Consider the following 26,964-nt stretch of genomic DNA (forward strand, 5'->3'; position numbering starts at 1 on the left):
TGATAGCTTATAATGTGTGATACGTCACGTTGCTTAAACTATTTCATAATCCGGGTGATAGGTCACGTAAACGCTCGAAGGATGGACGGCAGGACTAATATAGTCGCAGAACGAGGAAAGGAGCAATGAAGTCAATGTGCTAGCGACTATCGGCACAGAGAAGGATTAGACAGAATCCGATTGCGACGGGAGCTGTTTCACGTTCGATTTATCGGAGTCTGCCAGCCACGCTGCCGAGGTAGAAGAGAGTCCTCCGCGAGGTTAATTTTGAACGTCGACGGTCGCAATCCGCATATCAGCTTTCAATTTATGGTAACAATTCAAGTGGTCACGATTGGTGAAGTTCGGGTCTCCCTAAACCGCAGTCCCGCTCGGCGATGCGACTTGGGGGCTTTTTTTTGCGGTTGGCGCAATCCCAGGGCTCAGTCGACACGGACGACAAAAAGGGCGCAGCGCAATCGAGATAACGGGAAGAGTATTTTGCAGTGCGCAAGACTGCGAAGTTCAAGTCAAACAGATGAGAGAACAAGGAGATTGTCGAACGGGTGGTTGCGTGCAGGGCGGGCCCGTCGTTTGTAGTCAGAGCGATGCTGTAAGTGGTCGCGGGAAGGACGAGAGGTGGAGGACGGTGGCAGAATGGCCGGATCTCAGTAGTACAGTCGAGACTACCGGCGCATCGAAGAAGAGAACAAAGAAAGAAGAAAACGACGCTAGACTCGTATCCTCGGACAATATTCCTCTCTGAATAAAGTCAGAGTCACGTCAGTTTGGATCGACAGAATTTGCCAGAGAAAAATGGTTGTAACCAATAATAAAGACAGTTGGAAGGGCAGCACGATCTTCAAGCAATCGATCGCACAAGAGCTTACCTGTTGCGAAAAGTACTGCGTGCTCGGAAGGTCGGAAGGTGTGGTGAAACGTGGCACAGGGGAGGCTTTTTGCAAGGCGAATAACGATGAACAATTGGGCAGTAAGAGCGAAGTAGGGCCAGTTCGGCTGTAGAACTCTTTATCAGACCCGCCCGTGTAGATACAAGCCGGGTGGATGCGAAGAGCAAATACTTTTGAACGAGGAAGAGGGGAGGGCGACAAGGTAGCGAAGGACGGGAAGGGTCGTCGTTCTGACTTTAACAGACAGCCTTGACCCGAGAAAAATGGCAAGCAGTAAAATTGGGACACCCGGGAAACTTGGCTCTCTCCTCGTGTTTCGATAGTTTAGACTTGGGAGTCGGGACTTGGGAGTGGATTGGGGCGAGCCTAACAGCGGGAACTATCGATCAGTGCCCGGCCTAGAGCGTTTCGAACTTCGAATGAACACCGGAAAGAGGAAATGAAACAAGAAGAATTGTAAATTCTGAAGGGACGGGAAGGGCTGGGAAGTTTGGCTCTGTAGCCACGAGTTCTAGTTGCGACGGCCAAAAAGTGGGGAAATGGCAGAAGGGATTGCAGTAAATGATATATAGGTATATAAGTTATGATGAAACGAGGGAGGAAGAAGAGAGAAAATGGTAAGAAAAAAAATTGGCTAGCGGTGCTGTGTAGTAAGTACTTCTTTGGATAGTAGTAGTCGTACTAAAATACAGATTTGTGGAAGAGGAGGGTGAAGACCTCGTGGCGATGGTTAGTGATGAATGAGGAAGAGGAGTATGTATGGGGTAGTATGCAGTGGCAGCGGCTGCAGCAGTAGTGGGACTCTATTACTACGTGGTAGCGATAATAGTCACAATAATCATAAGTAAGACACCACAAGCAAGGAGAGAATGAAAAGGAATGGCGAGATCGAATGATTTAATCCATCAGATAGCATCATTCATTCCTTTGGAATGCAAGCCCCCTTCCCACGCACAAGTCACATCCCACCGAGTCGCTACATTCTATTGATGCACATGAATCTATCTATCTTCTTTCTTTTCCTTTTTCTCTCAGATTGGTGCCTATGTCTATGCATCTATGATCCAAGTTCCAAGATCGCTCCTAGAATACATGGCAAATGTTTGGCTCAAAAAATAGAACAGCAAGCCTGTGTCTTGGCATTATTGCGTGTATTTAAAAGGGTCCATTGGGCCCTATCACTGGCGAGCAAATGCATAAGATTGCGTACTGGAACGACTATCTGCCAAGATGACTGGTGATCAACCATGAGTATTCTGAGTAGCTAGCTGGCATAAGAAATATCAGATAATATCTGATGAAGATAGAGTCCCGCAATCAGAAAGTTTCGTGGGGCCAGCCAAGCAATAGATGTGCACTAATCCTGCGAGCAAGGAGGAACCCACCACCACGAGGTAACCGCCTCTGATGGAGTTGGCAATCGCAATCGAGGCCTTTTGGGTTTCTGCTGTCTTTGAGGAATTGTCGTTGGACATGGCTGGAAGTGCCATGACCACATACTGGCGTTTGACTGAGGTGCGTGATCAAATGTCAGGGACAATTCCCGCCGTAGCTCCCATCTAGATCCTAGGTGCTTACCCTAGGTGATTAAGCAATGCATAGACAGATCAAGAAGATTAATGGATTTTCATCATGTTCTATCTACTTAGTTACCCGTAATTACCTCTAGATAGATAGCAAAGCCTCGTTTCTGGTCTCATAATCGCTGTGCAGAATAAGTCCACATAAATTGTTCGCAAAACGTCGACTAGAGCTTGCCTGACTTAGGCAATTGTGGAAGCTGTCTTAGGGAATTCTCACGCCGATCTTACCGCACCCACCTTGCGGTCCCGCATCCATGAAGGGAGTCGGCTTGGGTGCTGATTGACTTGCCCCACCTCCATCTCTGAGGGGCTCCGCGGAGACGATGAACAGCGGGTTTGAAGCTCTATTTAAAGTCTCTCCAGGTCAATAGTTTTAGCCCATTTTCCTGAGAGCAGTGAAAATCGAAACATCAACCGTCTTCAGTTCAAGTATGAACTGGTGAAACTCCAAAATTCAACCTAAGCAACTGACATCGGCGGGCTGCCCCACCACACACCACACATCAACTGCTCCGGAGACCATGACGGATCTAGAGTCCGAGATCCATAGAACGGGAAAAGTTTAGTCGGTCTTAAAGAGAGTCTTTTTCCGCCAAGGTCAGCAGGGTCCCAACTCAGCTTAGCTAGTCCGGGAAGTGGGGCCCATCAATGACTGACTGACTGAGTCGATGCAACCTAGTACAGTAGGATAGAACGTGCACACCCAGTGGAAGGTGAAGTCCCATGGCCTTGAAGAATTTCAACACTCGGCCCATATAAGGGTGTTGACAGTAGGTTGTTAAGTGATTTTATTATTTTAAGTCTATCGAGTCTCTTCGAAGAGTGTTCTAGACTATCGAACTATAAGACTGCACCTTTGGTAGGATCGTATGTGCTTTGCAACTGCGGCAATTACATCATGGAGTTGAGTCGATGCATCACTGGAATTCAAGTTGAGGATCACCTATATCCGTATTACGAGAGTCTCGACTTTTACATAATCCGGAATAAATTGCATCGGCGTACATTTAACCGTTTGTGCAGCATAATATCAAGGACCTGGTCAGTCTGCGCGAGTCTATGACACATGAACTCTCAAGTCTCTTTGACCCTCCACATTTACAATACGAACCTATGTATTTTTTGTTGCCTATGAAAGATATGTATTGAGGCGAGATGGGTATCTTGATGCTGGCCTGTGAACAGGTCACTGGCCATTGACCATCTGTCTACTGCTTACCTTCAGCTAGAGACTAGCGCTCCGTAGCGCTTTCACGTGGCTACAGTGAACGATCGCCCTCAGGGGTCCCACGCTTTGCGAATTGCCCTAAGCGGTCTAGTGGGGGCACGATCAAAACCGTGGCAAGTGTGGTGGGCGGTGGTATTTGCCCGGAGAAGAAGAATGGTCCGTCCTTCTCCTTGCAGATCAGAAACTTTGTCAAGTACTCCGTGCATTTTTCAACGCTATGGAATTACTGCTGGGGGCAAATGTGATTGATCCCTGAATTCTTTTTCCTTTTCTTTTTTTTTAATTTAATTTTATTTTTCTTCCCTTTTTTCCATACAGGAAAAGCGTATTAGAATCGTTGTGGACCAAGGCTGAGTTCTGAGTGTTGAGTCCTACTGACGAGTGAGTGGTGGTGATGGTGACAGTGGCATAAAGCGCCGAGGGACGCACCAGCGACCGGGGGCAGGGGCCAGCTGCCAGGCGAGTGTCGCGGTGCGGCTGCTTGCGGGTGGCTTGAGCAGTGTGGACATCATCGAAATATGAGATCTTGGCAGTTTCTTTCTCAATTCTGTACTACCGTACTTCCGTACTATTCTCTCCATTTTCCGCTTCATTCTTTGGCTGACGTGGTAGGACTCTAGGTTGTAGGAGTGGCAGTGGCACATGTTTTGACTTTCCAGCAACGTACAGACACATGGCGACCATGGTGGAATGATCGCCGCTAAGAGAAGCCGTCTGAGTCTGGGCATTTGGAGTATTGGACGTTGGAGTCGTATTGGGCCATTGGCCCAGCCACTCGGCTTCTGTCCTCCGGTATCCCACTACATTATTAATAATTCATTATTATTTTTGACTTTCGTGAATCAAATCCATGCAATCATAGGCAATTCCGTCCATGGGAAATTGTCTAGACATGCCCTGCCGGGATGGAATGCGACCATCACCATGCTTTTCCTGGGCACATGTGGATCGCATATGGGATGGCTTTGTGCCTCAGGCTGATGCATGTGCTTCTGCGACGCTAAACGCTCTGCTTGATTTACCCTCAGCAATATTACAATCAAGTCACGGCGCGTACTGCAACTTATTCACGGAGTATCAACCCTGGATACTCCGTGCCCTGTACTGCACTACAGCATGTCTACCAGACGGTTCCCGCAGATGGTGGTGGCGCTTATATCCTGGTTCTCTTTTCCTAAGCCCCACCTCGTCACTCTCTGCAGTCTGAGGTCTTAGATGACAACCCTTGCTCAGGATCCCGGTTGCCTGTAAATTACTCCGTCAGGTACGATTGTAACCTCACACTCAAGTCGTAGTGTAATAAATCTTTGGTCGATCATTTGAGATCCGCAGACAAAGAACTGACGAAGCTTGGTGTATCTGAAGGAGTATGAGTAACTTACAATAAGCATATTTCCCTTTCGGGAAATGTCTAGTGCTGACAGACAAAGAAACTCCAACTCTCGCCAAAGGGTCTTTCTGATATCTACAGAGTAAATGTAGCAAACCACGCCATTGCCATGGCTGATCCGACCTGTCCACAGCATTCCAAGGACATCCCCGTTAGCGTCACCATGTGCCAAATCAGAACTGATTGGTGGCGCCATGGTAGCACTCGGAGTTTGCTTCTGCTCGCTGCTGCATCATTTTTCACCCCGAATGATATGCCTTGCAACGCTAATCATGGGTCCTATTCTCAAGGATTATCCCGTCCAAGACCATACAAAGCAGGCCGGCCGAGCGCAAACAAGACAGATTGGCAGGTAAGCCAAGATCGATATTTATTTATTTCTTGCTTGGTAGTCAGTGCGCTGCGCCGTTATCCAAGGTCCTGTCCCTGATCGTCTGTTACTTCTCCGTCGCCGATGTAGAGTAGTTTATATTTACACGAATCCAGGCTCATTCTTCATGATCCACGCATCTAATGATCCGGCACGCGTGGCTTCTATATCCGTCCTCCATGGAATAAAGATTTCGTCCTACCATACGGAGTACCCCGTATGCGTACAGGTTATCCGATGAATGATCAAGAAAATGTGCGGGGCTGTACTTATGTCAGACTACCTTCCCCCCTGTCAGCATCAGCATCTTACTTCCTCCTCCTTCTTGAATGATGGATTATTTATGTGCTTACCCGCCAGCGACAAGTGGGCTCATATGTGGGTGATTGCACCCCGTCTTCTGCAGCTTACAGACCGCAGCACCGAAGTCCCGCCTTAGACCCGTGTGACAGAACAGGGGTCGGCCTGACTAGTTCAACATCGGTCCCCGTCGCTTGATTAACGGTGATCAATCAATTAATCAATCAAGACCACGGACGAGAATCGCTTACCGGTGATCGTCCAATACCGCCTCGCAAGAACCCCCGTCTGGGGACGTGGTCGTTCATGCCCCCCTGTCCAATCGGCCAACGGACCCCATCTATCTGATACACCGTCCAGGCAAACACTTGCACCTGCCATAGCGGGCTTAGGTCTGATTCTGCCGCCAGGGGATCCGTGAGTTGACTTTTGGCTGGTGAAAGCAAGGCATTCTGCTGTGGTCTACTGTCTAGTCTCTGCTCGCGCGCATGGCAGGGATGGCGACCAGCGAGTCAGCTTCTGCATTGACGGAGAGCGTCTTCGGCAGCGCAGAGATTGCAGGGGTAAAGATATTCCGGTGTAGGAGACTTACTCCGTCCGTTGAGTCTGGACTGCACTGCGTCAGTCATCAGTGCAACATGACTCCATCCACGACCACGAGACATGACACAGTAGACTGTCTCAGACTCCACATGCGAGCTGCGGGTTGGACACCAGCTCCTGACCACTATCTCAAGCTCCACGATAGATACTCCATATGTGGCGTCACTACGGCCCTGCAACTGATCTTCAGCATGTTTCAATTTTCAGATGTGCTGTGCTGTCATTCTCCTTGATTTCTCTCCGAGGTCTTCCGGTGGGGGTAGATCGAGCACGAGGACTTTGATGCTGATCGACATTGCAGAAGAAAGCACGAGATACATGCACAATGCGTGGAGTGATAATTCAGCGCTCGACGCATTTGTGCGCGGGCTGCGATTCAGTATTTGCTTGTGATTGGCACCGACTACAAAATGCCAAGAGCATCAATGTTTTACGTGTCGGCGTATTAGCGTGCGATTAACCAAGTGTGCAGAGTATGGCGACGGTGTGGTGTCCTTGGCTCGTGGGAGAAGGCTATCAGGACCACGTGGAATGAAGTCTGTTGACAGAGGACTAGAATATCACTAGAGTATACTTGGGGTAGGCTGGAAACCGTATGTATTACCACGGCGTAGATAGTCTACGAGTGAGATGGCTATGCTGTGCTACAGATGATCAAGTCTAAGCCACGAGACTGGCTGATTAGATAGGCAGCAACTTACTTTCGATATCCAACGCTGTATTCAGAATAAACATGAGTATGTACAGTACTAGCTTAAGAGATCGTCACTTTTGCGGAGTCTATTCCTCGTCATCATCCTCGTCAGCCTCATCGTCCTCCTCGTCCTCCTCGTCACCAAAGTCAACGCCCATTTCGCCGGTAATATCCCACCGGTCTCCCTTGGCCGCGGCGCTGACGTACTTGACAAACTTGAGAGTGCCGCTGTCGCGCAGGACGATGCTAAGCCGGTTCCATCCCGCGGCGGTGCTGAAGAGGATGCCGTCGTCCTCGTCCGCCGCGGCGGACTTGTAGATGGCTGCGTCTCCGTCGTCTTCGTCGTCGCCGGCCATGTAGATCTCGTAACCGCCTACCGCAGGTTCGTCCGCCGCGGCAGGTTCCTTCGCCTTGGATTTCTCCTGCGCCTCGCCGTTCTCGTCTTCCATTTCTTCATCCTCGTCCGTTTCCTTCTCCCAACCGGGTGTGGGCGTCAGGCCCAGTGTGAACTCGAGCCGGGGCTCTTCGCCGTCGTATCCGCTCGCGAGCGTGTAATCCTGCCCGCGGCGGAAGCGACGCGCCAGGAAGTCATAGCTCGTGATGTGTTCAGCACCGGTAATCAAAGCCAGCCATTTACGGAAGGCGGACGAGGGGAACAGATCATTGAGCAGTTCCTGGATAGGAGTTTTCTGGTCCGATGTGACGGTCCCATGCTGCTGGAACAGATAGCGCTGCTTGTGCKGCGGGCGAGCAACAGTCCATTCGGTCGTGGCCTGGATCTCGTCGGAGGACTTGGGAAGTCCCTGCTTCTCCTGCTCTTCGATATAGGCCCGTACCCGCGCAGCAAACTTATCGGACAGGAAACGATCAAGGTTGAGTGAGGACTCGTTGGAGAATGTCTCGGACATTTCCTCGGCGATGTCGGGCGTCAGGTAGGACGGCGCAATGTACTGGAGCAGAAAGTTGAGGTCGGATTCGCTGAACTCGGAGCTGGGCTCTTCCTCCATCTTGGCCTTTCCCTTGCCCTTCACCTCCGGCTCCTTCTCGCACACGACCGGCTTGGCCAGGGGCAAATCGTATATGTCGCCGCGGCCCTGGAGCTGCGCCAGACTGCTTCGCTCGGCAAGCTTCTCCTCCAGACCTTCCTCGTAACCATCCTCTCCCTTCTGTGGGATATGGAACCATCCACTGATGGCCATGCGCACGCGCTTGGCCGATTTATCTTCACCCTCCTTGGGGTGATACACTTCCTCGACGTCATGGAAACTCTCACCGGGCTGGACGGTGAAGAAGCTGAGCTGGTTGAATGCCGGGGGTATGCTCAGACTGAAGTCGGGGCTGGGAACTAGGACATCTTCCCCATTGATGTCCTTTTTGGTGGTAGTAGGGTACAAGCGTAGAGCACCTCCCCATTCAGCTTGCCAGGGAGTGTCAGGATCAGTCAGGTACAGAATATAGCTCAGACGGCGGCTTCCAATCACGTCATCATGGCACAAAAGGTGGCATCCCTCGTTGTAGATGTTGATGGCCATATCGGTCTTGCGCCCGCTTAGCTTGCCAGAGCCCGTCACGGCCGACAAGTATTCCCGGAATCGAGCAGAGTACAGGGCATCCCGCAGCTTCAGCAATGAAGGTAGCTTTGACAGAGAAGCATCGTCCAAGCCGTCCAGATTCGCCAGATCGCCAGACTGAAAGATCTTGTAGATATCGGTTTCTTTCTCGGTGAAGTCGAGGTGTTCTTGGATCTCGTTACGGACCGATCGCAAAAGGGAATCCTCAATTAGGGGATGAATAACTCCATGCTTGTAACTTGCTCTAGTCAGCGCCTCTGTACCTTTTCTCTCAGTGAGCATTCAAGCGAGGGGATACCTACGGGCCAGACTGGGCGTATGCCTTGGTATACTTCTGCTGCTCCGAGGTCTGGAATAGGCCATCACGAAAGCGCGCAGCCACTTCTTCGTTTGACATTGCGCGCTTCTTGGTCTCCGGCTGGCCATTGCCATTCAGAGCCTCTCTTGTATCAGTCTTCCGCTTCATTTTGCAAGTATATATTGATACTTTATCGAAAAATTATGGGAGTATCTTCTGAGAATGGACGAAGATCACCATTTTCCCGTTTTTTCGCTACTTTTTTAAAGGCGGTGAGGAAATCGGCCAGATCAATCAGGCCATCCGTTATCCATCGATCAGCCCATGGAATGGTCTCATGGTCTGTCTTAGTATGTCAATGATCTATTTAATTTCCGATTGTAAAAGTGATCGACGAAGGCTCAGAATGACAAAGTCAAGAGATATCCAATCTGACCTTTACTTCCCTGTTATATTAGATGTTTGTTGAGGTATCGCTCTAATGCGGCCTGCAATCAGCCTGCGATAAGGCTACAAGGCCATCAACACCACTCAGTAGATGAGAAGTCACCATGACCTGGATCGCTTTGGTTTTGATAAGAATAACCTCACTGCTCATTTTGCTCAATGACAGCGAGTGGTCGCGCCCACGGGGATTTAGAACACCAGCAATAGCTACATCTCTTTGTTTATCGACATTCACTCGGTCGGCAAGAACCGAATGTCCGAATCAGGCAGAAGCGGCAAGACGTCATTCCCTCGTTGTTTCATTGTTTGGTCAGTCATCACTGGAACACGACGTAGTATCTACCCCCTGATCTACTCGACGCTTTGCCATTTCAACCAAGTCAACTCGTCTCTATGTCTGTCTCTACAGCATGAATACCCTTCTTTGATTGAGTTGAGAACGGTACTATGCAGCCAGCGCAAGAGAACCACGAGAACGACGATCAGCCAGGCACGCCGCCCCGCCCGCCTTATTCCCCAATGACTCCAGTTCTGTCGCATCTCGCCCCGGCGAACGACTCCGCCACGACAAACGGAGCCTCCCATCCCTTCGCCCCCCCAGCTACATCGCCCTCGCCTACTACTCCAGCTCCTCCCTATGCGTCACTCTCCAACTTCCCAAGCACACAGGGCCAGGCGGTCTTTGGTCAAGAGCCCCCCGCCGTGCCGATATCGGAAAGTGAGAACCCCGATGCGATCGCATTGCGCTCCGCCATTTCTATCCTGCAATTACAGAAACAGCAGAGTATACGAGATATACAGACCCTGGAGAAGTTGAAGAAGGTTGCTGCTGCGGATCCGGAGGGGTTTGCTCGCGAATTGGCTGCGGGGAATCTCACGTCAGCAAAAGATCAGGGAGCTTACCTCAATTTCACACATAAAGACGACAAACCGGTCAGCGACGCGGCAGGGGAGTCGACAAAGCAGGCGTTGGCCGAGATAGGACCGATCCCAGCGCCCCAAAACGTGGTCCGAATGCCACCGATCAACTGGGCCAAGTATCAAGTCGTAGGTGAACCATTGGATCGCATGCATGAAGACCAGTTGCGGCGTCCGTCTCCTGGCGAGCCGAGACGTCCAGAAACTTCGCAACGGGCGCCTGAGCATGTTGTAGCCTCACCTTATCGGCCGTTGGTAGATAAATTGGATAGTCCAACACAAGTTAAAGGGGCCAGCAAGAACAAGAAAATCTGAAGAGACACTGTCCATTTCCACAAGAACTGATCATTATTGTACATTCCATGCCAGATGGTGAGACCGATTCAGTCATAGCACGACATTTGTTGATTCATTATGTCACATTAACCCACCAAAAAGAGACAGCAGAGAGGGAGACATGCCAACATCTGGGACCAGCAGACCAGTTAGGATGAATCCAAACATCTGCAACTCTGCAGGGCAACTACACGTCCAGAATCTCTGCCAATGCTTTCTGAAGTCTGTCGTGGGCTCTCTGGACCCTCTCCGTCGGAGTCAGCTTGCTAGTATCATCGTCCATCTGGTCGCCTCGCACTGGCTGGAGATTGGTGGGATTCGCGCCGGGGTTGTTCACCATCAACTGAGCATGCAGCTTGCGATGAATCTTCTTGCGGAGGTCCTCACGCTCCTCCATTTTGGCCTTCATTCTCTCCTGAACTGCTTTGGTGAACTCATGAGCATGAACCCAAGTCTGGGCCTTGTTACACGACGGCTTGGTGTATCTGAGGATGGCTGCGATAGCCTCGTTCGAGAGAGGAGGCCGACCCTTGGTGGCTCCGTCGTACACGGGCTGCTTGTGGTTGGTCTAGGATTTGTGTGAGCGATGATCGACGGGCAAGACCTTTGAAAACTTACGCTGTGAGGTTTATTGGGCCCTGGGACATTCTTGCCGACTTCGTCGCGAGCTTGGAAAGGCAGTCCGAGAGTGGCCTGTCGAGCTGCCTGGGACTGAGCCATCATAACCTTCGCAATCTCCTCGCGGTTGAAGCTGACACGCTTGGAGGCTGGGTTTGGCTTAGGCTTGATCTCTTTGGGGCCACCCTTTGCTTTGGCTTTCGGGGATTCCCCCTCGACTTCGCGGGCGTTGCGCTTCATTGTGTGATCCAATTCTTCTCCGTCTTCGATAGCTGAGGGGAGAAGCCTAACGATTGGTCAGATCAAGTGCAGTGGTAGAACTGAGAAACTGACAGGATCTTGAGGGGAGAGTGGTGACTGAAGAGATGGCAAAGAGAAGACCAAGAGAGATAAATACAGATTAATGTCATGAGACGATCTACTTACCCTCGAATGTTAGTGTGTTGGTGTGCTTTGCTCGGCATGGCTCCGCTTGTGATGGTGAGCGAATAGCAGAGGTGATGGCAGAGACGTTGCACGAAAAGCGAGTTTTGATGTGATGCGGACTCTCCTGTAGCCTTGGAAAAGCCCCGGGGCTGGGAGAAACTTTTCCCTTGAAGGGTCATGTTTCCACTGCTGGGATGAAATAGTGAATGCGCAGTGGTCTGAGTCTGCTATCCAGCGACTTGCCTGCCCTCAAGGCTACGTCACAGCAGGACGATGACTAGTTGTCTTGAAATGTCATTACCAGCTTCCCCGACGTTTATCGCATGTCGGAAAGGATTCTAGGATTCATTTGACTCTCTGTACATATACAAGGTATCAATCATGCTGTGGATTCCGATGCAGCTTCAAGTCCTCCTGATCCCACTTAGAGAAGTCATACTGGGCGTGAAGAGCCCAACATTTTCAGGAACATAACTGCATCAATCAGCTTGTCCAGTTCTGGAACCATCACTACTACCAAGCTGTCCTTGACAGACGAGAAATGAAATGAAAACGCGCTTTGCAAATAACTTCCTCATTTGGAACCGTGATTCAAAGAACGGTCATTATTTTTCATAAATCATGTTGCGTCTCATAGCTGAACGCTTCATAACCCTCCCCAGATCCAGTCTCAGTCCCCTAAGCCATCCAATCTTCCTTGATCAAATCCGCCGCGCGCTCTTCAATAGCGTAAAGGTTAGCCATCGGGTGTCCGCAAAGCTGAAACGGATGAATAGACGCATCGACAACGCGAACATTGCCGTGCCGTACACCTGCAGCCGATTGTTAACGACTCTGCCTAGAGAACGGGGCATCATGGCCGCTGTGCCAATGGCATGGAAATTGGATGCATCTGCGCACTTGAGTTAGAGTCACCTCCTAGGAAGAAAGAGAGAATCACCCCACGTACAGTTATCTTTCAACCAGTTCGCCCACACCTCATCCGTGGCATCCCCAGGAACCGCCGAAAGACCAGGCCTCGATTCCTCCTCAATCATCCCCTCGAGCGGCGCAGAGCATCCGCCTGATGAACTTGGCAATTGCAACCTGTAGCTGGACATCCTACACCAACAAGCCGTAATTGGGGTTGACCCCGGGCTGGGCTGCTGGATCAGAAGAGCGGATGTGAACGTTCCCACGCGCAAAGGGGAGTAGGCCCCAGTACCCGGCGTTGACTGTTTTCTCGCCGCCGGGTTTGAAGATTATTTCTGCGATGGGGATGTTGTTCTTGAAGATAAGGTCGTGTTGGACTTGGAATAGGTGCTGCAGGTGTTCGGGTTGCATAGCTCCGTTGCTCATGTTGGCGACGGCAGCAGCGTACGAGGGGAGATTGGTACGTGTGAGGTTGGCGAAGGAGGAGGTATCCTCGCTGAAGATGTCTGTGGCTGACGCGAAAGTGACGGTTCTGCCGCCGGTGATGGGTGAATGCGTCGACGCTGTCATGAGAGTGTTCATCTGATCCTGTAGGTTCTCTCCGACGGCCGGGAGCGAGACTCGAACGGAGATGTTGTGTCGATTGAGGGTGCTATAAGACAGTTTCGGCGCATCAGCTCAAGTCCATTCATCGAGGATGTAGACTGATAAGCGGACTCACCGTGGATTACCGACTCCTGACAGCTCAAGAATGGCAGGCGACTTGAGGGCTCCAGCGGAGAGAATCACCTCCCTTCTCGCGATCACAACACTTACGGTGCCATTCTGTGCAGTAACCTCCACGCCAGCTGCGTTGATGTTCGCTCCACCGGGCCCCTCCCTCCAAACAATCCGATTCACTCTCGTGTTCAACCAGGCGTGCACGTTCGATCGCGACTCAACCGGCCAGAAATAAGCCCGAGCCGCATCATGCCGGATATACGCCTCCTCATCGATCGTCCAAGGTAAATACTAATCCCACGCATGCGCCCAGCATTGACATCTACATTCCACGGGATTCCCGCAGACAGAAGCGTCCGGTTCACCGCAGGCGTAAGGTCATTCCCACCTCTCTGCATATGCGGGAAAGCAACCTTGAGAGGACCGCGGGAGCCATGCACGGAGGCATCGTATGTTGCGCCTGCTTCCGTCTGCGCGGCTGTGGGCAAGGTCAGGTTCTCGCTCTTAAGGTAGTAAGGAAACAGGCTCGTCCAGTTCCAGCCGTCGTTGCCGATGGACTGCCAAGCGTCGAGTTGGACGTCCTCGGCACGCACGTAGGCCATTCCTGAACGCAGTCTTAGCTCTTATTCATACCGGTTGTTGGGTTGATTCACCGTTGATCGTGCTTCCACCCCCCAGAGCTCGTCCGGCCCGGAGAATCTGTGCATCTCCACCAAAGTGTTGTGGTTCAGACCTGAACTGCCAGTCTATTTTCCGGTACCAAAGGCACGGGAGTACGCGTCGATATCTGTCACGTTTACGTTGTCGAGGACTGATGGACCGGCTTCGATGACGAGAACGGAGACGCTGGGGTCCTCAGAGAGACGGTTGGCGACGACAAGGCCGCTGACTCCTCCTCCAACGACGATGAAGTCATATTCTGGGGCCAGAGCAGCGACCAGCGTGAGAAGGAGAATGAATGCACTGAGAGTCATTGTGCGTTGGTGGGTGAGGTGCCTGTATGAACGAACTCAAGAGCAGACGAACGATAGAGGCAGACAAGTGTGTGTGGAAGATTAGGATTTTACCGTTACTTAGACGAGATAGTGAAGGAGCAGTGAATGAAGGAAGTCTTGTCATCTGTAGGCTCAATATGTACAGATTTGCACTAGCGCAGGTATCTCTATGAACAAGCACCCGACACATGCATCTTAATCTGAACTCACAGCTTCGCATTTCTCTGCTTCTCAAACGCCTCTACAGCCCTCAACGCAGCCTCTCCTGCTGTCACTTTCCTCTCCTCCACCTTCTCCCTCCACGCCAGATTACCCGCATGGTTATCCAGGATGTCCAGCGTATGCCGATACATCTCCTCCTTCATCGTACCATAGATCCCAGTTGCAGCCTTAGTCTGCAGTCCCCGCTCCCGAATCAATTGCAGCGTCTCCTCAAGCCCACCTACGCCGTCCACCAATCCCACAGCAACAGACTGCGGCCCTGCGAACCGTTTCGCCTCAAGGATCAGATCCCGGAACGCGGACGGGGACAATTTCTCCCTGAAGATGCTCATCATGGGGCTCTGCAGAGGCACCCCGAACTCGAGCTCGTTGATGCACAGAAAGCCCTTGGCGGGATTCTGGATCCGGTAGTCGTGGTACATGGCAAACATGAGCCCTCCTGCGAAGGCGTGCCCGTTCAGCAGGCAGATTGTTGGCATGGGGAACCTGCACCGTGTCAGTAATCTGTTGCGTTGTGAGATCTCAGAAACATACGTGAGAAAGCGCCGGAATAGCTTCCAGAGCCACTTATCGAGGAAGCCCTCTGTGGTAGTTGCGAGTTCGAGGTCGAGCCCATTGCTGTAGAATTTGGGGATGCCGCTTGTGGTGATCACGACACCTTTGGGGAAGCGGTGTTCGATTATGTCTAACGCTAGAATGAGGGCATCGATGAATGTCGGGGTGAGTCTGTTGTCTTTTGGCGAGGTGAAGGTGAGGAGGTAGATGTTTTTCTCTTTCTCGGAAGAGGTGGGATTAGAGCAGACGATGCTGCCTCCTGTGGAGGAGATGGGGATGGTGAACAAGGACATGATGGCTTTGCAGTGGATAGTGCTTTAGTGATGTTTGACAGCGTTAAAGTTAAAAGATCTCGCGGTCATGAAGCTATGTACATCACTGTCAAGATGAGATATGCAGTTTGATAAGTGGTAGAGATAGCTATTTCTTGAACCTCGGCTCGGTTGGACAGCTTATACGAGAGGTAGAACGAATTATAATCAACCTGGCCGTATATCACATGCTTCGGACTCCGGTAACAAAGTAATCATATCAACAAACATATGCTCAGTTTCAACATATGTTCGTGTTGATGATTTCTGCGTAATCAGGCTGAAGATGGGATGAAGTCGATTGTTTGGATGCACTCATGCTGTGATTTGGCCTGAGGCTAGACATGGCTGCCTTGGGGCCACCGTGCACCATTAGCTCATTCATGGATATCATCCGGGGCCAACACCAACACGAGGCTATAGATCTCCTCTAGGTTGATAATGAAATGAGTCAACGAATCGAGGAACCTGCTTGCAGGGATGGAACAGCATCACCAATTAGAGCGGAACAAAGACCAACAGTCGATTAAGTCTCCGAACCTCAGAGGAACTCTCCGAAGTTTGATCTGCCAGGAACTTTCGGAGGCTTCGACTAATCTCAGAGACATCTTCTAATCTTATTCCTCCGTGAAATCGCAAAATGGCAAGCATTGCATTCCCGGAGTTTGCCAAACTCCACACTCTCTCAACTTCCCATACATACAATTATGTCTACCAAGCAGCAGCTCCTTCACGAGCAACCATCCTCTTCCTGCATGGGTTCCCATCTTCCTGCTATGACTGGCGTCACCAGATCCACCACTTCATCAAACTAGGGTATGGAGTCCTGGCACCGGATCTACTGGGGTATGGCGGCACCTCGAAGCCCACCGCGGTGGAGGAGTACAAGCTCAAGAGCATGGCAAGGGAGATCATTGATTTACTGGACTACGAGAGTCTGAGAAGGGTCCATGCCGTGGCGCACGATACTGGATGTAATCTCCTTTCCAGATTAGCAGATTATTACTCCGACCGTCTGCTGTCATGCACATTTATTGACGTTCCCTACTCGAAGCCGGGAGAGCATTTTGACTTGGACATGGTAAACAGTTTTACAAAGCAGTTGTTGGGATTCGAGAAGTGTGGGTATATTGAATTTTTTGTCGAGGAGGAGGCAGGCAGTACTTTGGACCAGCATGTGAGGGATGCACTCGTTGCGAGGAGAGCTCTCAGGCTAACGCTGCATTCAATGACAGGCGGACTCGTTCTTCACGCTGTTCTACCCCGACAGCCCAGACTTGTGGGCTGAGCATCTTGGGCCTGTGGGCGCCACAAAGGCATGGCTCCAGAATGACAAGCAAGGTCCTTTGGCGTCCTATGTCAGCGACGAGGTATATTATTGTCACACGGCATGGACATGCAGCTGACAAGCTCAGGAACGAGCTATGCATAACAAGATCTTGCAAGGCCACCACAAGCCGGCACTTAACTGGTACCATACTCTTGTCAAGAATGTGAACAAGGATGACGAGGTCGAAGCAGACATCAACCCAAAACTGAAGATGCCAGTTCTCATGATTGGCCCACAACCGAACAAGTTTGAGATACCCGGATTCCTTGAACAGATGGAGCACTTCGCCGAGGACTTTACACTCAAGCGAGTGAGTACGACAAGCCACTGGATACAGCTGGAGGCGAGGGAAGAGCTGAATTCTACGCTCGAAGCTTTCTTTGCACGTCCTGACTTTGCAGGTAAGGTATAGCAATGCTGGTGTGTTCCACGCAACGCAGACCACGACACCCTAGACGAACTTCATTCTGTATAAAAATAGCATAGAATCGAATACCAGTCTCCCTTCAAGTCTTCATGGTTAAATTAGTTCTCCCAGATTCCTCGGCTCCAAAATTCCCAGCTGCTCAAATTCAGCTCAAGGGTTGGACCTCAATTGTCATATCCTGAACGACACTCCTTTAGTATGACATCCAAAGCATGGACGTAATTTTACGATAGCGCTGAATTGATCTGGCCGTCCTGTAGATCTCAGGATCGAGATCATTGATCAGTCCCTGCATCAGCAAGCTGTATAGCAGTAGGCCTGTCTAGCAGAAGTGTATAAACTAAGACAGATCGAAGATATCCCCAAGTGTTCCTCGACGATTAGGAATACAGCCGATGAGTAGATCAAAGGGTTATTATAATTGCAAGGAACTTTATGGAGGTCTCTTCAACAGAGTGATAACCGGCAGATGTAATTTCCAGCGTTATATATAATTGACATGGGGAGTGGTTCAGTCCATGGAGTCGCCAACACAAAACACATCAAGTCCTAAACGACAAGCAAAGACAATGTAGATAGGCGAAACTTCGAGTGAACAGATTGGTTGTATTTGCCTTCATCTACATCTCTCCTACGGAGAAAACAGAAATCACACATAGGACGATCGCGAGTGAAGCAAGGCATCGTCACTGACGTCATGCAACCATCAAACTGCTTATCTACCGCCAGGACGCCAGACATTCTATGGATCATCTATTGTGCAATTCGAGGGAGACGAAGCCATTGTATCGCCCCTTTTCTATCAATTTGTATTTCATCGCCTAGCTGCATTCGCAAGCATCATCAAAATGGAATCACTCCAACAACCAGCGCAACCCCCCAAGCAAGCCGCATACGATCAACCCGAGAACCCCGTCACCCATACACCCATCGAGCAGCGAGTTCAGCCTCACCAGCGCCAGCGCGGTGATCCCGTCTCCTCCATTACCCGTCGTACCGCAGACTCCAACCCATCTAGCGATGAACAACTCGCAAGTCTAAAGCAGAGGCGCGAACAGGAACAGAAGAGCCTGCAAGCGGCCTCAGATGTTGACCTGGAATATGGCGTGGAGCAGCAGCCTGCAGAAGGAGACATTGCTCGGGCGGTAAGACATAAAAGCGAGCGAGCACAGGCTGGGGCGCATGCCGGTCCCGTGGGCAGTGCACAAGGGCCTGGAGACCCTGGATTCGGAGAAGAAAGAGATCTTGCTGCGGACATGGGCCGAAAGAGGGAAGAACATGATCGAATTCTAGGGGACCGTGTTGGGCAGAGTCCTGCAGAGCCTGATGGAGAGACCGCTGAGAGGGAAGCGCTAAGACAGCGGAAGCTGAAGGAAGAGGAGAATCTGGATGTGAAAAGAGCTGTTCGTGCAGGTACAGGAGATCCAGTCGCCTAAAATCAAGTAGGCAGGGATAAATTGGTGTGATGGAATATGTGTCTTAGTAGATAGACGTGAGGATATGTCATTGCTTAATTGTACAAAAACATGCGATCGGGTATCAAATCAATCTGTTAAAAGATGGAGTGTGCAATCAAGTATCAGCATCATCGCCCTCACCAACAGAGACCTTCTTCAATGATAGATCCCGCTTCAAGTCCTGGATACGCCTGGCAAGCTTGTGCTTCAGGATTTGGTTCTGCATATTCTCCCATTTGACCGTCTCGGCGCGGATAAGGGCCTCGAGCTCGGCAATCTCTTCGCGATGCTGCTGGAACTGGCGCTGTTGCTCAAGCTGCTCGTCATCCAGTTCTTCTTCAGGCACATCCGCCTCTTCATCAGCATCTGATTCGCTTTCATCGCCCGATGTATCCGCTGCAGGTGTGGAAGGTTTGGTCGCCATTGGAGTCCCAGCTTGATAGAGATTCGCCAGGCCAGTGTCCGAGGAAGGTGCTGCCTGTGGCTGCGCTTCACTGTCTCCGCGCAGGGCAGCTTCCATTTCCTCCAGGAGAGGATCGAGACCTCCATCATCGGCAGCGACCTCCTCCATACCCTCATCGACCTCGCCCTCTGCGTCCTGTTCGTCGTCATAGTATTCGTCTTCCTCGTAGTACTCTCCACTCTGGACAAGTCCCTCCGCCCGATTTAAGGATGCCCTGTCCAACAATTCGTAGCGAGAGGCAATAGCGGCTTCGTCCTGCGCGATCAAATCTTCCACCGCCTTCTCTACTTGTTCTATCGTTCGCGTGCTGAGCCGCTCGCGGAATCGCCGCTTTCTCACGTAACGCAAAGGAGGTGTCAGACCATGCGGATACTGCAAAGTCTTATCGTCTAGAATCTCAATGTCGGAGGGAAGAGGGTAATTGAGGGCCTCTGCATCGCTCGAAACGGGCCCCAAGACTAAAAGCATCTGACAGATATCCGCAGACTTATACCATCCACGCCGATCCCAGCTCTTCATGCCTTCGACAATACATGGCAAGTCCACCAACGCGGCTGCGTACTGTTTATCGCGAATTCGCAGGACGGCGCGTCGGCCCTCGCGTGTGAGGGGCTTGAAGGAAAATTCAGACCGATCAAATCGTCGTTCGTTGATCGCTTGACGTAAATATTCGCAATCTTCGCCGGGAAGCATGCGTAATATGAATTGCTCCTCGATGCAAGGATCGATTTCCGTATCCGAGGCTTCAGAGTCGTAGCCAACGCCGACAGGTCTGTTGGGGACCAGCCCCTTGTTCTTGATTCTAATCGACTGTACTCCCGGCTTCTTGGAAGCATTAAGCTTGATACGTTTCGGTCCCACGGGTTGCGCCGATGCCTCTGGTGCAGAGCGACCGGTGAGCCCCTCCGCTGGTCGCTTTTTCGATGGCTTCTTCTTCTTTGCCTTCTCCTCCTCTTCGGCCGGTTGAGGCTTTCGCGCGATTTTCAAAGTGATCTTACGCTGAGGTGTTTCTGACGAGGAAGGAGGAGGCTGACTCGGTGGCTGCGAAGCTCCCTCGGGCGCCTTCTTCTTGCCCAGTGTGAGCTTGAGTGAAGGACGAGGGGCGTCAGACATGATGACGATGTATGATTAGGGACAACAGAGCGCTGCTCACAACAGACAGCACTAACGAGCTCTGCAAAAAGAAGTAATCCTCTGAAACCGTGTTGTGCCGTTGTCGTGATGAGAGAGGGAAGAACCAAGTGGAAGGAGACAAGAAACGCCGCCGCAAGTAAGAGAACAACCGGCAGAAAGTGTCGATCTTTCGCTCCGCCTTTCTCTCACCTCTCGATCAATAATCCAACTAACACTGATCAGTTCACTAGTTATCCCTTTGTTACTCAACCGGTATCTCTCTGCTACAGTTTGCCTGTCATTTTCTTCCTTGTTTGCTACATCCTACCGACAGGTAGTAGCATTATGTCCGGGCCCAACCTGCACAATGCTCTCCTCCGCCCACCCATCATTCAGATCTTGCGCGCAGCTGGGTTCCATGCCACGCGTCCGTCTGTCCTAGATACACTAGCTGATCTCACAGCTCGGTATATGATGATCCTCGCATCCTCTGTTGCATCTCACGCAGCCAACGCTCACCCGAACGATCCTGCCCCTGCGCCAGTGCTAGAAGACATTTACCAAGCACTTCAGGACGTTGGCGCACTACGACCGCAATTGCGCGAATGGGAGGAAGATTGGCAAGGCGAGGAAGATATGCGAGGACTGGAAAACTTCTTGGGTTGGTTCACAGGACCGGCGAACCGTGAAATCCGGCGAGTGGCTGGCTTCCTACCTAGCGAGGGTGATATGATCGACCCCGAGTCCGTGGAGAAGGAGGATTTCCTTACATCTTTGAAGAAAAAGCACAGCAAAACAGGCGAGGAGTCTCGATACGCTGGCACTGTACTTGGAAAGAGTGCTGAGGAGCATCCGATCGTTATCGAGGGAGGTGTTCCCAGCATCCAAGAGTGGAGCCATCAAGTGCGGTCGCGGGCGCCATATGTTGCTGAGAGCGAGTCGTCTGGTGTCAGTAGTGCACCCAGCAATTTGTCAGAGGCAGATGGCATGGAAGTGTGATGGATGCAGCGAGATCACCCGCCAGTCGATAAGATACTTGAACCTGCACACCTCGATAAGAGGTTCAAAAATATGGCCACCACCGACCACCAAGGGCAACACTCAATCAGCTCAGAGTCTTCGAAGTCCACCTCCACATCGCGCCTTGCGACTCAGTCAGATTTCAGTATGAAAGCTGAACGAAATCGGGATCAGGCCCATGCTTGTTGTCCGGCCCAATCTGCACCTGGGGCGGCCGACTGATCTGCCTTCACGATCGAGGTCAAAATCCAAGCCTTGGCCAGGCAAACGACCAGACGGCGGTTGGCAATACGACTTGTCTCTCTTCGGGATATACTATGATCTTGCGAAATCATGAATTCTTCCTGACAGGTCAATCCGTCGTTACGCCAGTTTCCAGCAACCAGAGATAGCTTATATCTAGATCATGTACTTAGCCATCAAGTCAAGCCAAATACCAAAATGCTCTTATACTGGCAGTAGCCAGGGAGACAATATTGAGCTCATCTCAAAATTATTCTTTAGACTTGTAGACCATACCTGTAATAGTCTGCTATGGAGACAACTCTTGGCCTGGCGGTGACATCAACGGCTCATCCTTTCGCTTCCTCGTCTCCGCCATCTTCAACCTCCGCATAACAGTGATATAACTCTAGCAACATGGTGTATGCCTTTGCTCTCCCCACGACCTCGCATCTTTCCTTTCAGACTTTTCTCTCATCTAGCACACATCCATCTTTGCCTCAGGCTGCGTCTACAGCACGGCATGCGCTGCGACTCGCCCTCAAGGCTCACAAAAGACTACCCCACAGTCCGCAACGAGATGCCCACCTCATCACAATCCTCGGCGCGCTGAACGACTATCTACCGTACCTCGCTGCTATTTCTCATGGTCTTAGCGGCAGACCTGTCGAAAATGGAAGCAGCACGGGTGGTGAAGAAATCGATGTCACCCTCCACAGCGAGATCGAAACAGAATGGCGCGCTACATTAACCTCTTCCCCGTTATCGCTGAAAAGCCGACCCACAAACGGCCGAGTCCGCGGACAAGGAATCGACTTTGAGATCGCCTTTGTCCTCACGACACTAGGCTACGTGCTGAGCAGCTTGGCTCGCTCGGGCGTCCTCCGCGCTCTCTACGCCCCTACCACTCCAACCCCAGAACAGCGCACCGCGGCCGTCCAAACCGCCACGAAATACCTCCTACAAGCGAGCGCAGTGCACTCCCTACTCGCGTCTTCGCCCTCGTTTACAGGCGCAGGACGCCAGACAGGCACAGCCACCGCCATACCCGACCTGGACCCGGCGGCTCAGGCGGCGCTCTCGTCACTCGCGTTGGCCGAAGCAACACTCCTGGCTGTGTTGAAAGACGACTCCTATGTCACTGCTTGCATACAGGCTCGAAATCCAAATGATAAGGACTGGATGGTGCGGGCGCCGGAGATCCCCAAGGTGCGTGCGCTGCTCTTTGCGCGCCTGTGCGTTCGTGCGGCCGAGTATGCGGAGCAGGCGGCTGCAGGCATGGGAGCGGTTGGCGCGCATGGCAAGACCGGGATTGACGAAGATGTGGTTGGCTATGCGCGGGTTCTGGGTCGTGTTGCGCGGGCTCGAGCTTGTCGCTTTTTCGGTGTTGATGCGGAGCTTGCGGGGAAGATAGGGGAGGGGATTGCCTGGCTGCGGGCAGCAAAAGGCGCGCTAGGCCTGAGAAATGCATCTCAGGGAGAAAAAGAAACTTCAGCCAAGAGCAAAGGGGGGTTTTCTAGATTGAAGAAGGAATGGGCTGAGCGACGGGAGGAACGGAGGTTGGAGAAGGACTCAGGCGGCAAAGACCGCGCCGCGAAGGGTGAGCTCGATCCTGGCGATGATGCAGGCAGGGAGGAAGAGTGCCGTGTAATCGAAATGCTGGAGACCAAATGGGAGAAAATGAACGACACGGTAAGTTGATTTTCAGCACTCCTTGGTCAAGGAAGGTCTTTAACAGATCGATAGATCAACACGCAACTCATTCCACCATCGACGGACCTATTGGCCAATCTGCCATCTGGTCGCGACATTCATTCTCCACCTGGACCTTATAAACTCCCGTCACTGGACGAGGAACAACTTGTGCGAATGCGCGCACCGCCGGCAGAGGATGACTACGAGACGCGCGTTGACATGGATGACAGTGACGACGAGTTGACTGGCCCTGCAGGGGTAGCGCCAGGAGCATTCCCAGAGCGAAGCGAAAGCACTTATTATTGACGATACCCTTCTAAGCTCAAGAATACGATTGACGTTCAATCCATATTGTATACACACTTGCTCCCAAGCGTAGAAGCACTCCAAGAGCCATGTCTTAGTGGAAGACTAAATAGCTCCAACCTTGAAGGTACACGTAATGATGTATTGCAATGGTGTCAGTGTCAAGATATATGTACAGGAAACCCGAACAAAAAACAATACAATCCCATCTATCTCAACGATCCCCAGCGGGTCCTACTCTTCACTCAATGCCCAAGTTTCTCCGGCACTGACTAGCCCTACCACCACCCTCAACCGAAAGGCAAGGAAAACAGATGACACCCATTGATTCACTGCAAAGCTAAAGCACACAAACCCAAGCATACACACAACCTCGCTGGTTGCTCACGCCGACTTCTCCCCCTCGCCCGCAAAATAGTTCTTCTCCTGGAACAGATAACCCTTGACCTTGCGCTCATTGAGAAGCTCGAAATATTTCTCTGCAGGGTATAATCCATTAGCTATGCCAACACAACCCTCCGGAGGACATCAAAGGAACCCCGACAGGCCCCGACCGGATCCAGGGAAAGGCGAGTTACTCACCCCTYAACTTCCCACACTTCTCTAGATGGTTTACCCCCTCACGGGCATAACACTTGCCCAATTCCTCGCCGACAAGTCGGGACATCATGCTGCGCACCCACTGTTCACGGATAATGGCGTCGCGGGCATTGTGCAGGGCGACGTTATCCTCGAAGTCGACGCCTTCGTATGTCGGGGGCACGGTGGGCTTCTTAGCCAGGAACGCGGCGGATTCGGGAGTGGGCATGTTGATTCTTTTTCTTTTTGTTGTTTGAGGTGATGGGCGGAGGATTGGTTCTGTGGGAGGGATGTGAGGTCCGCTGCGCTGGGAGGAGCTGGTTTCGCTGGTTATGGGCTTGTCGGGGTGATTCTTGTGCCTTTTCATGGATGTCGTCGGCGGATTGGGATTGGGGAATTGGGATGATGTGATTGGCTGAGTTGTAGGCGGTGAGATGTAGGGCGGGCGAGATATGCTTAGTGTGCGTTTTCTAAGGCGGTAAGGCAGGTTTTCGACTGTATTGACCAGATGAGCGTCTAAATTTCGATGCAGTATCCAGACATTTTAAACAATACAATTAGGTTCATTCTATAGTAGTAGACTGGTATGAATCGGAAAGCACCAAGCGCCACGCCAAAGCAAACATCCTCATAACCAGAGACGCCTCAGAGGCTACAGCCACAATGCAAAGCAGATCAATCCAAGAAAGCAGTCAAGTCATACATTGAGCCGTATAGGAGATATATTGCTCAAGGAAAGATAACTCATGAAGTCATCGTATGCAGTAAAACGAAAGGGCGAAATTGCATGAAAGAAGCAGTTAGCTTCATTGCTGTTGCTCTTGCGGCTTGTCCTCCTTGGTCAATAGTCCATTGTAAAGTGCGCCCAGTCCGTCCTTTAAACGCTGCCAGCGCGGGCGGTTGAGCGTCTTGCTGAGCTCGCGATATTGGTACATCTCCCCCCAGCAGTCTCGGCCGAACTGACATCCGGCCATATTCACCATGAAGTCTCGTTCCTTCTCGGAGTAATGCACGTCGGGATCGCCGCCTTCACCACAAGCTCCGGGAGGGAATGAATTGATGTAGCGCTGAGGCGTAAAGGCGACATTGCTGCGAATCCATGGTTGACTTCGGTACAAATACTCCAGCGCATCCTGTTCCTTGTGCTCCCAGTCCATGTGCTTCTGCTCGTACATGACAGGGTCCCACCAGATGTCCAAAAGTCGATCAGACCACAGCGAGCGTTTGATGAAGAATGAGCCCAAGTTGAAGCCTCCGCAGTCTTGCGACAGCAACAAATCGATAGAGGATGGATCGCCGTCTCCTTCCGCTGAGCGGGATATTTCATCCAGATAAGGTGCTGTCGGGGGATGGCTGATGTTCAGCGGGTTGTATAAGTTGATATCGCGATACGTTAATGCGCCCAACCGATTGAAGATATGATCCTGCAGGGAATAAGAGTACTCCATGATCCACGTGTTTAGGTCCAACCACCAAAACCTGCATCAATCAGTCAGTAGATGTGAATTTCCCGTGCAAGGCTTGAACTGACCACTCCGCATTTGGATACTTCCTCATAGCCTCTCGGATGATATCGACTTTCTCCCAACTCTCCCGCCATTCATGCGAGTACCGCTTCTTCGCCAGCATGTTGACAATCTCCAATTCGTAACCCCACCGCTTCGCGTACTCCTTCTTGTTCCAGACACTGTTGCGCTCGAGGGCCCATTCGCGCGCTCCCTTCCACTCCATGACCCCTCCTTCCACATTGGACTGTAGAATGATCACGAACTTGCGCCCTCCGCCAAAGGATGATCGCCGGTAACTTTGAACGATGGCTGCAAGCACTCAGAGTCAACAAATCTGTTCACATACAAGGCTAGGATTTTGTTTCGCACAGCGTACCTGTCCAGAAGAACAAATACCCAAGGAAGAGGACAATCAGCGCCAGAATGGCCCGCGACCGCCTCCTCCGCATAAACCCCCTGGCGAACCCGAATCGCAACCCTGTCCCCGAATAGTTCTGCCCCCGCCAGTATTCATCCTTGTCAACGTATCCATTTTGCGCCGAACCATTCATACGAAACCGAGGCAGGCTAGACGTGATCTTGCGTTTCGACCTGGAGAAAAACCCGTTATTCCTTGTCGAGAATGACGGATATCCTCGGACTTCATCGCTCTTCGCTCGAGCCGCTGCCCAGGATATGCCGCTGGGACCGAGTGAGTTAGGTGAAAGGAAACCGCTGCGCGGGGTCGACGTGCCGCTGCCGGGGGTAAGACCCGGACTTGACCACCCTCCTCCCGGGTGGGGAGAGGGTGATCGAGAGAGGGACATGAGGTATCGAGGCCGTCGGGGAAGTTGAAGATGGTGGGAACGTCGGCGCGGAGAATCTCATACAAGGCTCTGGTTTCCAGCTTGTGGTAACTTAACGAAGGCGACCGTGATCGTTACTGCTGGCACTCAATAGGATCGTCGCTGTTGAAGTAGGAACAGCCCAGGAGGTCGATCTTCGGCGGAGTAAACGTGGCCAAGGGTCAGGAAGTCACTGCAGGGGCGCAGGATGATACAGAGTAGTATCTGACAAGCAAACAACAAAAGAAAGATAACAAGGGAGAACCATCAATACGGAAATGGAATAGTAGCCATTCAACGACAAAGGGGACTGACTTTTGCCGTGAACGGGTCTGCCCGTTTCCGTCGAGAGCGAAGAATTTAGGAACTAAATTGGGGAATCCGTGGAACGTTGACGGGAGAACCTATAGATAGACAGGAACACAGATGAACGATAACAATATAATTGTTTGATGCTACGTTGACAGCGACATGTCGATGAGTCCTGTGAGACATGACGGATAAAGATAGTTCAGTCAAGAGGTCTGTCTCACATACGGAGTATTGACCACAGAGTCAGAAGACACAGATTTAATCAAAAATAAGATTACATGATGGGACGGCCATGAGAAGAGGAAGCCATGATTCGAAGAG

The 26,964-nt window shown here is 51.4% G+C and overlaps 13 protein-coding genes across 13 annotated transcripts; 5 read left to right on the top strand and 8 right to left on the bottom strand.

Moving 5' to 3' along the window:
- Positions 1–7,144: 7,144 nt before the first annotated feature.
- Positions 7,145–9,095, bottom strand: Asppvi_008072 (oxidative DNA demethylase; the record flags this gene model as incomplete). Its single annotated transcript, XM_043303953.1, has 2 exons — positions 7,145–8,867; positions 8,932–9,095. 2 exons carry the CDS (start codon positions 9,093–9,095, stop codon positions 7,145–7,147), a joined length of 1,887 nt encoding a protein of 628 aa, XP_043159888.1.
- A 726-nt stretch (positions 9,096–9,821) lies between these two features.
- On the top strand, positions 9,822–10,607 carry Asppvi_008073 (uncharacterized protein; the record flags this gene model as incomplete). Its single annotated transcript, XM_043303954.1, has 1 exon — positions 9,822–10,607. One exon carries the CDS (start codon positions 9,822–9,824, stop codon positions 10,605–10,607), a length of 786 nt encoding a protein of 261 aa, XP_043159889.1.
- Positions 10,608–10,815: 208 nt separating this feature from the next.
- Positions 10,816–11,710, bottom strand: Asppvi_008074 (uncharacterized protein; the record flags this gene model as incomplete). The annotated part of the gene is made up of 3 exons (XM_043303955.1): positions 10,816–11,196; positions 11,247–11,532; positions 11,673–11,710. 3 exons carry the CDS (start codon positions 11,708–11,710, stop codon positions 10,816–10,818), a joined length of 705 nt encoding a protein of 234 aa, XP_043159890.1.
- Positions 11,711–12,373: 663 nt separating this feature from the next.
- On the bottom strand, positions 12,374–12,709 carry Asppvi_008075 (uncharacterized protein; the record flags this gene model as incomplete). The annotated part of the gene is made up of 2 exons (XM_043303956.1): positions 12,374–12,564; positions 12,622–12,709. The coding sequence occupies 2 exons, from the start codon at positions 12,707–12,709 to the stop codon at positions 12,374–12,376; spliced, it is 279 nt and encodes a 92-aa protein (XP_043159891.1).
- Positions 12,710–12,773: 64 nt separating this feature from the next.
- Asppvi_008076 (uncharacterized protein) lies at positions 12,774–13,906 on the bottom strand (the record flags this gene model as incomplete). Its single annotated transcript, XM_043303957.1, has 3 exons — positions 12,774–13,236; positions 13,306–13,595; positions 13,631–13,906. 3 exons carry the CDS (start codon positions 13,904–13,906, stop codon positions 12,774–12,776), a joined length of 1,029 nt encoding a protein of 342 aa, XP_043159892.1.
- A 144-nt stretch (positions 13,907–14,050) lies between these two features.
- Asppvi_008077 (enoyl-CoA hydratase/isomerase family protein) lies at positions 14,051–15,369 on the bottom strand (the record flags this gene model as incomplete). Its single annotated transcript, XM_043303958.1, has 3 exons — positions 14,051–14,300; positions 14,510–15,007; positions 15,056–15,369. 3 exons carry the CDS (start codon positions 15,367–15,369, stop codon positions 14,051–14,053), a joined length of 1,062 nt encoding a protein of 353 aa, XP_043159893.1.
- A 658-nt stretch (positions 15,370–16,027) lies between these two features.
- On the top strand, positions 16,028–17,129 carry Asppvi_008078 (alpha/beta fold hydrolase; the record flags this gene model as incomplete). The annotated part of the gene is made up of 3 exons (XM_043303959.1): positions 16,028–16,564; positions 16,623–16,757; positions 16,803–17,129. The coding sequence occupies 3 exons, from the start codon at positions 16,028–16,030 to the stop codon at positions 17,127–17,129; spliced, it is 999 nt and encodes a 332-aa protein (XP_043159894.1).
- Positions 17,130–17,992: 863 nt separating this feature from the next.
- Asppvi_008079 (uncharacterized protein) lies at positions 17,993–18,580 on the top strand (the record flags this gene model as incomplete). The annotated part of the gene is made up of 1 exon (XM_043303960.1): positions 17,993–18,580. One exon carries the CDS (start codon positions 17,993–17,995, stop codon positions 18,578–18,580), a length of 588 nt encoding a protein of 195 aa, XP_043159895.1.
- A 136-nt stretch (positions 18,581–18,716) lies between these two features.
- On the bottom strand, positions 18,717–20,177 carry Asppvi_008080 (transcription initiation factor TFIID subunit 7 family protein; the record flags this gene model as incomplete). Its single annotated transcript, XM_043303961.1, has 1 exon — positions 18,717–20,177. The coding sequence occupies one exon, from the start codon at positions 20,175–20,177 to the stop codon at positions 18,717–18,719; it is 1,461 nt and encodes a 486-aa protein (XP_043159896.1).
- Positions 20,178–20,522: 345 nt separating this feature from the next.
- On the top strand, positions 20,523–21,176 carry Asppvi_008081 (Bromodomain associated domain protein; the record flags this gene model as incomplete). The annotated part of the gene is made up of 1 exon (XM_043303962.1): positions 20,523–21,176. The coding sequence occupies one exon, from the start codon at positions 20,523–20,525 to the stop codon at positions 21,174–21,176; it is 654 nt and encodes a 217-aa protein (XP_043159897.1).
- Positions 21,177–21,836: 660 nt separating this feature from the next.
- On the top strand, positions 21,837–23,420 carry Asppvi_008082 (pH-signaling protein PalC; the record flags this gene model as incomplete). The annotated part of the gene is made up of 2 exons (XM_043303963.1): positions 21,837–23,111; positions 23,166–23,420. 2 exons carry the CDS (start codon positions 21,837–21,839, stop codon positions 23,418–23,420), a joined length of 1,530 nt encoding a protein of 509 aa, XP_043159898.1.
- A 384-nt stretch (positions 23,421–23,804) lies between these two features.
- Asppvi_008083 (putative NADH-ubiquinone oxidoreductase 12 kda subunit) lies at positions 23,805–24,228 on the bottom strand (the record flags this gene model as incomplete). Its single annotated transcript, XM_043303964.1, has 2 exons — positions 23,805–23,899; positions 24,003–24,228. The coding sequence occupies 2 exons, from the start codon at positions 24,226–24,228 to the stop codon at positions 23,805–23,807; spliced, it is 321 nt and encodes a 106-aa protein (XP_043159899.1).
- A 577-nt stretch (positions 24,229–24,805) lies between these two features.
- Positions 24,806–26,313, bottom strand: Asppvi_008084 (putative alpha-1,6-mannosyltransferase subunit; the record flags this gene model as incomplete). The annotated part of the gene is made up of 3 exons (XM_043303965.1): positions 24,806–25,478; positions 25,531–25,816; positions 25,884–26,313. 3 exons carry the CDS (start codon positions 26,311–26,313, stop codon positions 24,806–24,808), a joined length of 1,389 nt encoding a protein of 462 aa, XP_043159900.1.
- Positions 26,314–26,964: the final 651 nt, after the last annotated feature.

Source organism: Aspergillus pseudoviridinutans, assembly GCF_018340605.1.
Source record: "Aspergillus pseudoviridinutans IFM 55266 DNA, scaffold_5, whole genome shotgun sequence".
Lineage (NCBI taxonomy): Eukaryota > Fungi > Ascomycota > Eurotiomycetes > Eurotiales > Aspergillaceae > Aspergillus > Aspergillus pseudoviridinutans.